We start from the raw sequence: 12,161 nt of genomic DNA on the forward strand, positions 1-12,161 counted from the left end.
ATGCACAATCGGTAGCAGATATCGCCCCAATATGCACAATCCGTAGCAGATATGACCCCAATATGCACAATCCGTAGCAGATATGACCCCAATATGCACAATCCGTGGCAGATATGACCCCAATATGCACAATCCGTGGCAGATATGACCCCAATATGCACAATCCGTGGCAGATATGACCCCAATATGCACAATCCGTGGCAGATATGACCCCAATATGCACAATCCGTAGCAGATATGACCCCAATATGCACAATCCGCATCACCTGAAAAAGAAAAGAAAAACCCATTTACTCACCTACAGCCAGAAGACCTTCTTTCCCGACCTCCCGTCCCGAGTCCCGACCTCATTGTGGCGCGCAGCGCCCGCGCGCCCACGATCCTCTTCCTTCCCGACGTCACGACGAGACTTCCTGCCTGCATGCAGAGAGCAGGGCTACGGGAAAATGGCCGCCCGAAGTCTGCAGAACAGGGCTCCGGGCGGCCATCTTACCGTAGCCCTGCCTGCTGCTCCGTGCTGCCGGTGTGTGAACTGACTTGGCGTCTTTTAGACGCCTGAAGTCAGTTCACTCCAGGGGGTGCTTTGGGGGTGCTTGGACAATTCTAGGGGGTGCTCGAGCACCCCCAAGCACCCCCCTGGCGCCGCCACTGCAGCCAGGGATGCTCATCACGAGTTACTCGTGATCACGAGCCATTTTTTGCATTCATGTGTTCGTAATCGGCACTAGCAGGCTCGTACTGAGCCGCCAAAGTGCTGATGGTCCCATCGGTGGGCCCCAGCCGCCCCGCCTCCTGGGGGCCCCAGTGCTGAAAAGGAAGGGGGCTAAGCACAGGAAGGGGGGGCAGCGGGCACAGAGCCGCGGGGAGGGGGGGAAGCCTCCCCCCCTCCCTCACCTAGGGGCCCCCCCTTCCTCGCTCCCCCCTCCAGAATTGCAGTCAGCCAGCCAGCGGCAGCAGCGGGGAATAGCTTACCATCCGAGATCCATAGCTCTGCGTGCCACTGGCTGGTCTGGTCTTCTGCACTGACTGTCCAATCACGCTCTCGCTGTACTTCCTGTGAGAGCGTGATCGGACATTGCAATGCAGGAGACCATCCAGCAGCGGCACGCAGAGCTCTCTAATTCTCTCGGATGGTAAGTGATTCCTGAGCTCGCTGCCGCTGCTGGCTGGCTGCAATTTTGAACAGGGGGGAGCGCATTTTGTGGGGAAATCTGCCGCCAATCTGCATGCATTTTGTGTGGGGTATCTGCTGCCAATCTGATTGCATTTTGTGGGGGTATCTGCTGCCAATCTGATTGCATTTTGTGGGAGTATCTGCCGCCAACCTGATTGCATTTTGTGGGGATATCTGCCGCCAACCTGATTGCATTTTGTGGGGATATCTGTCGCCAACCTGATTGCATTTTGTGGGGGTATTTGCCGCCAATCTGATTGCATTTTGTGGGGAAATCTGCTGCCAATCTGATTGCATTTTGTGGGAGTATCTGCCGCCAATCTGATTGCATTTTGTCAGAAAATCTGCTGCCATGTGACTACTTGATGAATTATCATGAGGCATGTAACTACTTGATTATTTTATCTAAAATGTATCTGGTCGGACCTAATGTCTGTGAATAACACCGCTACTTTTTTGTGTTGTGCCCATGGCTCATCATGACCACGCCCATGTTCCAGTGTGTGGTGACACCCATTTATTTTTGCCGCGGCTCGCTGAGCGTGTCGCATGTGGACATATCCCTATTGGAGACTGTCCTCAGAAGTGCTCACAATCTATTCCCTACCATAAAATCAGGCAAAATTTCTAGAGTACAATACAATAACAATAATACAATACAATAACATTTGTAAAGCGCTTTTCTCCCATAGGACTCAAAGCGCATAGCTGTGTCTCAGATTAATACAGGGTTTCAGGCTGGGTTGTGTTACAGAGGAGATAGTCAGATAGTCAGAGTACCTGCGTATGTGAGCCCAAAATGGGCGGGGTGGGAGGAGGAGAGGGGGGCGGGGGAGGAGGAGGAGAGGGGGCTGGCCCCAGGCTGAAACTTCCTCGGTGGGCCCTTAGTGTCCCAGTCCGGCCCTGGGCACTAGCGATCGGCTCTCGATCGCGAATGCCGATCATGAACGCACTTGTGATTGCACTCGTTACCCTACTCGTGATCACTAGTCGCTATTCGTGATTAAAAACCCGCCGCCTTTAGTGGTGGTTAATAGCAAAGCCCTCTTACATGCCAGAAACACCCAAAAATTGGCCAGATTTGTTAAAGAGACTCTGTAACATTAAAAAACGCCCCTGGGGGCTACTCACCTCGGGTGGGGGAAGCCTCGGGATCCTAATGAGGCTTCCCACGCCGTCCTCTGTCCCTCGGGGGTCTCGCTGCAGCCCTCTGAACAGCCGGCGACAGACCCGACTGTCAGTTCAATATTTACCTTTGCTGGCTCCAGCGGGGGCGCTGTGGCTGCTTTCGGCACGGAAATAGACGGAAATACCCGATCTCCGTCGGGTCCGCTCTACTGCGCAGGCGCCGGAGACTTGCGCCTGCGCAGTAGAGCAGACCCGACGGCGATCGGGTATTTCCGCCTACTTCGGAGCTGACAGCCGTCAGAGCGCCTGCGCAGGAGCAGGGAAGGTAAATATTGACGTCATCTTGTACGGAGGGCTGCAGCGAGACCCCTGAGGGACGGAGGACGGCGTGGGAAGCCTCATTAGGATCCTGAGGCTTCCCCCACCCGAGGTGAGTACCCCCCAGGGGACGTTTTGCCGTTACAGTTCCTCTTTAAGTAGAACAGCGGGAACAAGAGGATTTTTTTTTCAAAAAGACCTTATCGTTTTTTTAGAAAATTGATTGTAAAGTTTGAAAGGAAAAAAGCATACAGTACATTAAATGCGGTAAATGACAGTTAATGTATTTACAAGCATTTAAATGTATAATTTTTTCCTTTAAAACTTTAAAATCGATTTTCTCAATGAACCTTCCTTAGGGGAGGATGATTTAAAGCAGGAGGATCAGCCATACTATGCCAGGGAAACAAAACACATATATAAGTAGATAATACTTGATCTATTTACATAACACATGTATTCAGAGGCGGACATAGGCCCATGCAGCCACACAGGGGCCCCATGCCCTCTAGGGCCCATGCAATTGCACCAGTTAGGGCCTGATTATCCTTTAGGCTTTTCTCCACATATTTCTCTCTGAAACTCAAGAGAAACGTTGATAATAACTTGTGCCCCAGTCATATACATGTTTAAAATGTGTGCTACATTAATACTGTGGCTACAGAATGTGACCTGGGTTCATGTACTTTTATCTTATCGCCATTGTTTGGATCCAACCATGATCTGTCATGATCACGCCCACTCACATGGGGCCCACTTCATTTATTCTGCACAGGGGCCCATCGTTGGCTTTGTCCGCCACTGCATGTATTGTACCGTCCACGTTTTGATTTCAGTGAATTTTATATAGTAAATGAAGAGAATTCTGTTCCTGGTGGGAACCATGTTTTTTGCCCACAGTTTGAGGCTAAATCCTGATGTCATTTCTGCCCTTCACTTTTTTTCTTTTCTCCAGCAAATTGCCGAGTCACCTGCGCCTTGCTTGTAAACACAAGTGAGCAGGGGGTCGTGTTTCAGCTAGGCAGGGAAATAATAGGAAGAGAAGGAATATTTTATAGATAAAAAGACCCTCCAGCATGCAACTGAATGGCAATGGCTATTAAAGGGCCAGTGCTCCTAAGGCATATGATAACTCCAAACCATAAAAGCGGAAAAAGTTTTGAAAGTTTTGAATCCAGGATGAGCATCTTTATCAGTTAATACACTCAGACCAGTTGCTGTTGAAATTTGATTTTTATGGTGACAATCCCGCTTTAAGAAGCTTTCACTAAATAGCGCTTAGTTCACTATAAAGCAAGCCTGAAGTGTAAAAAAAATAAAAAAATAAAACAAAACAAGAAAAACAGATACTTACCTAAGGAGAGGGAAGGCTCTGGGTCCTACTGCGGGAGACTTCGGTGGTCTTCAGAAGTACTTGGGCTCCCAAAGACCGTCAGCTCTGTACTGCGTACGTGTGAGTGCACGAGATGTTACAGAGCGGCCCGTCTTCATAACCCGAAACTGGCCCAGCGGGTTGTAGACTTTCCCTCCCCTTAGGTATCTGTCTTTTCTTTTCCCTTTAGACTGTCTTTAAGTAATACTATTAAATACTATTAAATGGTACCTGTGTACACTAGATGCGGCTGGTCACATTGTCTCTGGCATGGCTACAGCTGTCTGGGCACCATTGGTCCTGTTGGTCCATTTCTAATTGCTGTTTCTTGGCACAGGTCAGTGCAGGACAAAGGTCCTGGGGGCTTCCGGAACCTTCTCTTCTGAACAAGCTACTCCAGTGAAGGACTATGATAACTGCCTGTGGCTTCTCCAGATCCCTAAAAACCTGGTAAACCTCCAGTTTGCTTCTTCTTGTCAACTGCAAGACAATCTGAATATATGTATATGTTCTGGAACGGCAAAGGGTGCAGAGAAGGGCCACAAACAAGGGTTAGAGCCGGTTTACACTAGGTCCGCAAACATATCCGTGTCTCCGGTTTTAAAATCTGATCAAAACCGAAAACACGGACAGCAATGTTAAAAATAAGAGCCGTCTTCACCCAAACAAAAACAGATCCGTATGCATTTGCGGGGACCAGTTTTTAAAACCTGAACGGAGGTTTCGGATCTGCTGCAATTTCACGGACCGTACATGGATCCTGATACACGCAGGGGTAGTGGCAGGCAATAGGAAAATCGATCCCCCTCTACACAGGCAGATTTGGATACAGAAACGGATTTGCTTCTGTGTCACAGCCTGTGGGGAGAGAGGGGGCCGCCATGCTGGAGGGTGACAGCAGGCAAGACGGGGTGGCAGCAGTCAGCTGGGAGGGGGGATGTTCCCCCCTCCTCACCTGGGTCCCCCATCCCCGCTACTCCTCAACGGTAGAAGATTACCTTCTCTCTACTTCATTCGTTCGCCGCGTCACTTCCTGCAATGCCGCCCTCCGAAGTATAGAGGGCGGCATTTCAAGAAGTCTAGCGGCAAGTGGTGGAAGTGGATAGACGGTTCCCAACTCACTGCGGACATTGGGCTTGATTCACTAAAGGGTGCAAAGAGTTAGCACGGCAGTGAAAAGCCGCTTTGCACGTGCAAACTACTTAGCACCCAAATTTGCACGTGCAAAGCCTTTACACTCGAGTTAGCACGTGCAAAGCCTTTACACTCGAGTTAGCAGCACATGCAAAGCCTGTACACTCGAGTTAGCACATTAGCACATGCAAAGCCTTTACACTCGAGTTAGCACGTGCAAAGCCTTTACACTCGAGTTAGCACATGCAAAGCCTTTACACTCGAGTTAGCACGTGCAAAGCCATTACACTCGAGTTAGCACGTGCAAAGCCTTTACACTCGAGTTAGCATGTGCAAAGCCTTTACACTCGAGTTAGCACATGCAAAGCCTTTACACTCGAGTTAGCACGTGCAAAGCCTTTACACTTGAGTTAGCAAATGCAAAGCCTTTACACTCTAGTTAGCACATGCAAAGCCTTTACACTCAAGTTAGCACGTGCAAAGCCTTTACACTTGAGTTAGCAAATGCAAAGCCTTTACACTCTAGTTAGCACATGCAAAGCCTTTACACTCAAGTTAGCACATGCAAAGCCTTTACACTTGAGTTAGCACATGCAAAGCCTTTACACTCGAGTTAGCACATGCAAAGCCTTTACACTCGAGTTAGCACGTGCAAAGCCTTTACATTCGAGTTAGCACATGCAAAACCTTTACACTTGAGTTAGCACATGCAAAGTCTTTACACTCGAGTTAGCACATGCAAAGTCTTTACACTCGAGTTAGCACATGCAAAGTCTTTACACTCGAGTTAGCACGTGCAAAGCCTTTACATTCGAGTTACACATGCAAAGTCTTTACAAATAATAACTGAATTATCACGCTTTTGTGAATCAAGCCCAATATATTTTAACAAGAGTGCACGTAGCTGGAGGGGGTAGCGGGAATGGGGGACCCAGGTGAGGAGGGGGGATGTCCCCCCTCGCCGCTGACCACTGCCACCCCCGTCCTGCCTGCTATACCCCTCCATCTGTTTAAAAAAAATGCAAACGGATCAAAAACGTATGCTGCAGAAGGGCAGCATGGATCAGTTTCCCATCAGGTTTGCTAGGGTCACACGGGCCTCCAGCATCAGACTGCAAGCTCTGTCCTGGGGCCGTGCCTAGTGTGAACCTAGCCTTTATGGAGGACCTTATGTATAAGGAAAGACTAACTGATCTAAATGTTCCTACCGCTTGTGGCCCTCACAGCCTCGGGGGAGCCCATCTCACAGGGGTCATAAAACAAGTGTGGCCATCATGATAGTCACACCCATAACAAGTGCAGCCACAGAACACCTGATGTGAAGGGTGGAGCCCTTTATCAGAGGGAGTGATGTAGTAGCTGGGGCCCCAGGGCCGGATCTCCTATGAAGCAAGGTGAAACACTTGCATCAGGCGCAGAGATCACAGGGGCGGCATGTTTGTATTGTGTATTTATACCAACAGCATGCAGTCAGAGCAGGAGGAGAAGAGAGAGGAGAGCGAGGGGAAGAGGTCATCATTGTGGAGAGGGAGAGCAGCATTGGGGAAAAGCAGCTTGTTGTGCTGTGTGAGGAGTCTGACAGTGAGTGAGGAGGGGGGAGGTAGGAGAGCATCATTGGGGAAAAGCAGCTTGTTGTGCTGTGTGAGGAGTCTGACAGTGAGTGAGGAGGGGGGAGGCAGGAGAGCATCATTGGGGAAAAGCAGCTTGTGGTGCTGTGTGAGGAGCCTGACAGTGAGTGAGGAGGGGGAGGCAGGAGAGCAGCATTGGGGAAAAGCAGCTTGTTGTGCTGTGTGAGGAGGCTGACAGTGAGTGAGGAGGCTGGAGAGCAGCATTGGGGAAAAGCAGCTTGTTGTGCTGTGTGAGGAGTCTGACAGTGAGTGAGGAGGGGGAGGCAGGAGAGCAGCATTGGGGAAAAGCAGCTTGTTGTGCTGTGTGAGGAGTCTGACAGTGAGTGAGGAGGGGGAGGCAGGAGAGCAGCATTGGGGAAAAGCAGCTTGTTGTGCTGTGTGAGGAGTCTGACAGTGAGTGAGGAGGGGGAGGCAGGAGAGCAGCATTGGGGAAAAGCAGCTTGTTGTGCTGTGTGAGGAGTCTGACAGTGAGTGAGGAGGGGGAGGCAGGAGAGCAGCATTGGGGAAAAGCAGCTTGGTGTGCTGTGTGAGGAGTGTGACAGTGAGTGAGGAGGGCGGGGGGGGGGGGGGGGGGCAGGAGAGCATCATTGGGGAAAAGCAGCTTGTGGTGCTGTGTGAGGAGCCTGACAGTGAGTGAGGAGGGGGAGGCAGGAGAGCAGCATTGGGGAAAAGCAGCTTGTTGTGCTGTGTGAGGAGCCTGACAGTGAGTGAGGAGGGGGGAGAGCAGCATTGGGGAAAGTAGCTTGTTGTGCTGTGTGAGGAGTCTGACAGTGAGTGAGGAGGGGGGAGGCAGGAGAGCATCATTGGGGAAAAGCAGCTTGTTGTGCTGTGTGAGGAGTCTGACAGTGAGTGAGGAGGGAGGAGGCAGGAGAGCAGCATTGGGGGAAAGCAGCTTGTTGTGCTGTGTGAGGAGTCTGACAGTGAGTGAGGAGGGGGGAGGCAGGAGAGCATCATTGGGGAAAAGCAGCTTGTTGTGCTGTGTGAGGAGTCTGACAGTGAGTGAGGAGGGGGGAGGCAGGAGAGCATCATTGGGGAAAAGCAGCTTGTTGTGCTGTGTGAGGAGTCTGACAGTGAGTGAGGAGGGGGGAGGCAGGAGAGCATCATTGGGGAAAAGCAGCTTGTTGTGCTGTGTGAGGAGTCTGACGGTGAGTGAGGAGGGGGGAGGCAGGAGAGCATCATTGGGGAAAAGCAGCTTGTTGTGCTGTGTGAGGAGTCTGACAGTGAGTGAGGAGGGGGGAGGCAGGAGAGCATCATTGGGGAAAAGCAGCTTGTTGTGCTGTGTGAGGAGTCTGACAGTGAATGAGGAGGGAGGGGCAGGAGAGCATCATTAGGGAAAAGCAGCTTGTTGTGCTGTGCGAGGAGTCTGACAGTGAGTGAGGAAGGGGGAGGCAGGAGAGCATCATTGGGGAAAAGCAGCTTGTGGTGCTGTGTGAGGAGTCTGACAGTGAGTGAGGAGGGGGGGGGGGCAGGAGAGCATCATTGGGGAAAAGCAGCTTGTTGTGCTGTGTGAGGAGTGACAGTGAGGGAGGAGAGGGAAGGCGGGAGATCATCATTGGGGAAAAGCAGCTTGTTGTGCTGTGTAAGGAGTGTCAGGGCCGGATTACCGACCAGGCAACAGAAGCAGTCGCTTGGGGCCCCATTCAGAGTCAAAGGGGCCCCATCAGCACATAATCCAGACTTCGCCATCCTGTCAAAGGACGCCGCCCGCTGCTGACTGTCTTCAGAGCCAGGCTCTGCCACTGCCCGCTCCTCCCTCTCTTCCACGCAGAGAACCACAGCTGCAGCAGGAAGGAATGATAGCAGCAGATGACAAACGCCCACCAACCTATCCGTGATACAAGCGATAGAGGTCCCATCATCTGAAACCCATCTGTCTCCTCTCCGCCGCTTGCTCTGAACTTCCTGATTCCCAGATCAGACAGGATGTAGGAAGTAGTAATAACAGTAGTAACAGAGCGGCGGCACTCTAGTGGAGACAGATGGGCTCCGGATGACAGGACCTCTATTGCTTGGATCGCAATAGGTGAATGCAAGTCATCTGGTGCTGTCATTTTCCCCCGCTGCGGCTGCCCTTCTCTGCAGGACTACCATATTCCCGGGGATGGAGGCTGCATGGTGGATGTGGCTGTCTAGTTTGGGAGGAAATTGGTTGTTCGGTGGTGGTGGGGGGTTTAGGTAATTCTGTCTGGGGGGCGGCTTCCGGTTTTGGCGGTGTCCAGAGATTTCTGCTATTGCCAGGCTGGAGATGCAGGGGGAAAGTGCTGCTGCTGTGATATCTGGCACCCTCTATACAGGGGTGCCCCGAGTGATAACGTCCCGGCCATTCATCTCTCCCTCTGCATGTTGGCACTGCTATTCCGTGCATTGTGCACCCGCAGAGGAAAGCAGGCGGTTGTCCATAGCAACCAGTAGAGTGGCTGCCCCGATGTGTCCAGCATGTTACTGTGCACACAGCAGCTGCATCTTCCCATTCTAATATGGAGGGGTGGGGGGCCCAAATAAGTTACTTTGCTTAGGGCCCCATTTAGCCTTAATCTGGCTCTGAGGAGTGTGACAGTGAGTGAGGAGGAGGGAGGCAGGAGAGCATCATTGGGGAAAAGCAGCTTGTTGTGCTGTGTGAGGAGTGTGACAGTGAGTGAGGAGGGGGAGGCAGGAGAGCAGCATTGGGGAAAAGCAGCTTGTTGTGCTGTGTGAGGAGTGTGACAGTGAGTAAGGAGGGGGAAGGCAGGAGAGCATCGTTGGGGAAAAGCAGCTTGTTGTGCTGTGTGAGGAGTGTGACAATGAGTGAGGAGGGGGAGGCAGGAGAGCGGCATTGGGGAAAAGCAGCTTGTTGTGCTGTGTGAGGAGTGTACAGTGAGTGAGGAGGGCGGGGGGGGGGGCAGGAGAGCATCATTGGGGAAAAGCAGCTTGTTGTGCTGTGTGAGGAGTCTGACAGTGAGTGAGGAGGGGGGAGGTAGGAGAGCATCATTGGGGAAAAGCAGCTTGTTGTGCTGTGTGAGGAGTCTGACAGTGAGTGAGGAGGGGGGAGGTAGGAGAGCAGCATTGTTGAAAAGCAGCTTGTGGTGCTGTGTGAGGAGTCTGACAGTGAGTGAGGAGGGGGGAGGCAGGAGAGCAGCATTGGGGAAAAGCAGCTTGCTGTGCTGTGTGAGGAGTCTGACAGTGAGTGAGGAGGGGGAGGCAGGAGAGAGTCATTGGGGAAAAGCAGCTTGTAGTGTTGTGTGAGGAGTCTGGCAGTGAGTGAGGAGGGGGAAGCAGGAGAGCATCGTTGGGGAAAAGTAGCTTGTTGTGCTGTGTGAGGAGTGTGACAGTGAGTGAGGAGGGGGAAGCAGGAGAGCATTGTTGGGGAAAAGTAGCTTGTTGTGCTGTGTGAGGAGTGTGACAGTGAGTGAGGAGGGGGGGGGAGAAAAGTTGTTGCATATGCCCCCTTGCTGCATGAAAACATTAAATGAAGCAGAGCAAATTATTGGGTGCTGTGCAATCATTCCAAATGGTGGAGGGCACATCCTCACACGTTTCCATCAGGCAGCAAGTCTAGAACTGGCTCTGTGGGGACTCTTATAGCTCTAGTTGCAGGGACTGCTCTAGTGATGCCCCTGGGCTAGACAAAGAAAGAAAGAAAGTATGGTGGAAAATATGTGCACAGTCCTGTGATCTATTTGATTTCTGTACTGAAAGCCATCCAAAGATAACGAGAATACTAACAGCTTATGAGCGTTTACAATTTCACAGATTCTTCTGCAATTCACTGAGTTTCATTCTTCAACCAACAAGTGTAACGACAAGGTTAACATCTACGATGGAGGAAGCAGCAACGCCGCCCTGCTGGCCACATTCTACGCTGACCAGCCTCTTCCTGCGCTGGTCTCATCATCCTCATTCCTGCTGCTGGAATACATCACTGCTGCACCTGGTCAGAGCAGCTTCAGTGGATCTTACAGCTCTGGTGAGTATCCAATCAAGATACACACCAAGGGGTCAGAAACCAACCACATGTTCGGGGCCATGGAAGCAGCCATCTTGTTAAATATCTCAGGTGTAGGAGGTACCCCAAGTGTTTTGCCCCAAAATATACGGTTTTTAAACCCTGCTACAAAGCGCACACTACTTATAGTAGGTTAAAAAAAAAAAAAGAGCAAAACTGAATAATTCAAATAGTATTTATTGTTCTATAATTCTATTATAATTGTAAATGTATCTTTAAGAAGGTATTTACAGAATCATAGTTTAAGTGTTAGTAATTATTAGTAAGCATGGATCAACATTTCTTTACCAAGTGTTGTAGCAATATCACCCAAGGAAGAGGGGACTCCGTCAGTCCTCCGTAGGGGAAAACCCCTGGCGACACAATCCATCAAGTCTAGGGATGCTCACTGTATTCCGTGGAATTCCGTTTTACGCATACCTTTCCGACGGAATTCCTGAATTGCTATGCTTAATTCCGCCGGAATGCGGATTTTTGTACGCCAATCACAAGGAAGCCCCTTAAAGTGAAAACAACCCGATTTCTGCATGAAAATAGGAATTTCTGCACCAATTAGAGGCTTACAAAAACCAACCAAACGAATTTGTGCATGAAAATCGGAATTATTTCAGTGCCAATTACAGAGCTATCCCAACCATTTTGTATAAGTCCCATAGCTTATGAGACACCTCCTGCGGCGCGAAAACCACCGCCATGGATCCACCGCCAGGTCCCATAGCTTACGCGACACCTCCTGCGGCGCAAAAACCACCGCCATGGGACCACTGTCAGGTCCCAAAGCTTATGCAACACCTCCTGCGGCGCCAAAACGACCACCATGGGACCACCGCTAGGTCCCATTGCTTCCGCGACAACTCTTGCGGCTCCAAACCACACTTATAATGACCGCCGTGGAACCCCATGGCTTAAGCGACACCTCCTGTGGCGCCAAAACGACTGCCATGGGACCACCGCTAGGTCCCATGGCTTACACCACAACTCCTGCTGCCCCCAAAAAAATTACTGGTGGAACAGCCACTAGGTCCCATGGGCTACCATTTAGCATAAACGAGGTTTCAATTGTGATTACGGTACTTAAATTTTTCCGCCGGAATGCGGAATTCCGCAAAAATTTTGCGGAAATGTAACGGTTACGGAATTTACCGCTGGCGGAATTCCGGTGGAACGGAATTTCCTCTTCTGATCATCCCTACGTCTGTTGGCGTCAGCATAGTCCCGGAGTTCAGGCATTTTCCCAACCCAATTATACTCCCCAAACCATAACACACACAAGCGCATATACGGACGCTGTCATAGGCGCGTGATCACAGTACAAATCTATGATATCCGCTCCTGCGTAATACAACACAGCTGAGTGTGAACATCTCGTGTCCAGGCAATGGCTTTGGGCTTCATCAACCAGATAAAACCGGTTAGGACAAGATA

At 50.9% G+C, this 12,161-nt stretch overlaps 1 protein-coding gene across 4 annotated transcripts in view; it reads left to right on the forward strand.

The window, feature by feature from the left end:
- Positions 1 to 12,161, forward strand: part of LOC137538746 (low choriolytic enzyme-like) — a 1,161,243-nt gene that overhangs the window by 1,054,099 nt on the left and 94,983 nt on the right. For all 4 annotated transcript variants that reach the window (XM_068261057.1, XM_068261060.1, XM_068261059.1 and 1 more), the window contains 2 exons: positions 4,330 to 4,442; positions 10,484 to 10,697. In XM_068261057.1, the coding sequence (XP_068117158.1) occupies positions 4,330 to 4,442; positions 10,484 to 10,697 (327 nt within the window). The remainder of the gene's footprint in view (positions 1 to 4,329; positions 4,443 to 10,483; positions 10,698 to 12,161) is intronic.

The sequence above is a fragment of the Hyperolius riggenbachi genome, chromosome 11 (assembly GCF_040937935.1).
Source record: "Hyperolius riggenbachi isolate aHypRig1 chromosome 11, aHypRig1.pri, whole genome shotgun sequence".
Taxonomy (NCBI): Eukaryota; Metazoa; Chordata; class Amphibia; order Anura; family Hyperoliidae; genus Hyperolius; species Hyperolius riggenbachi.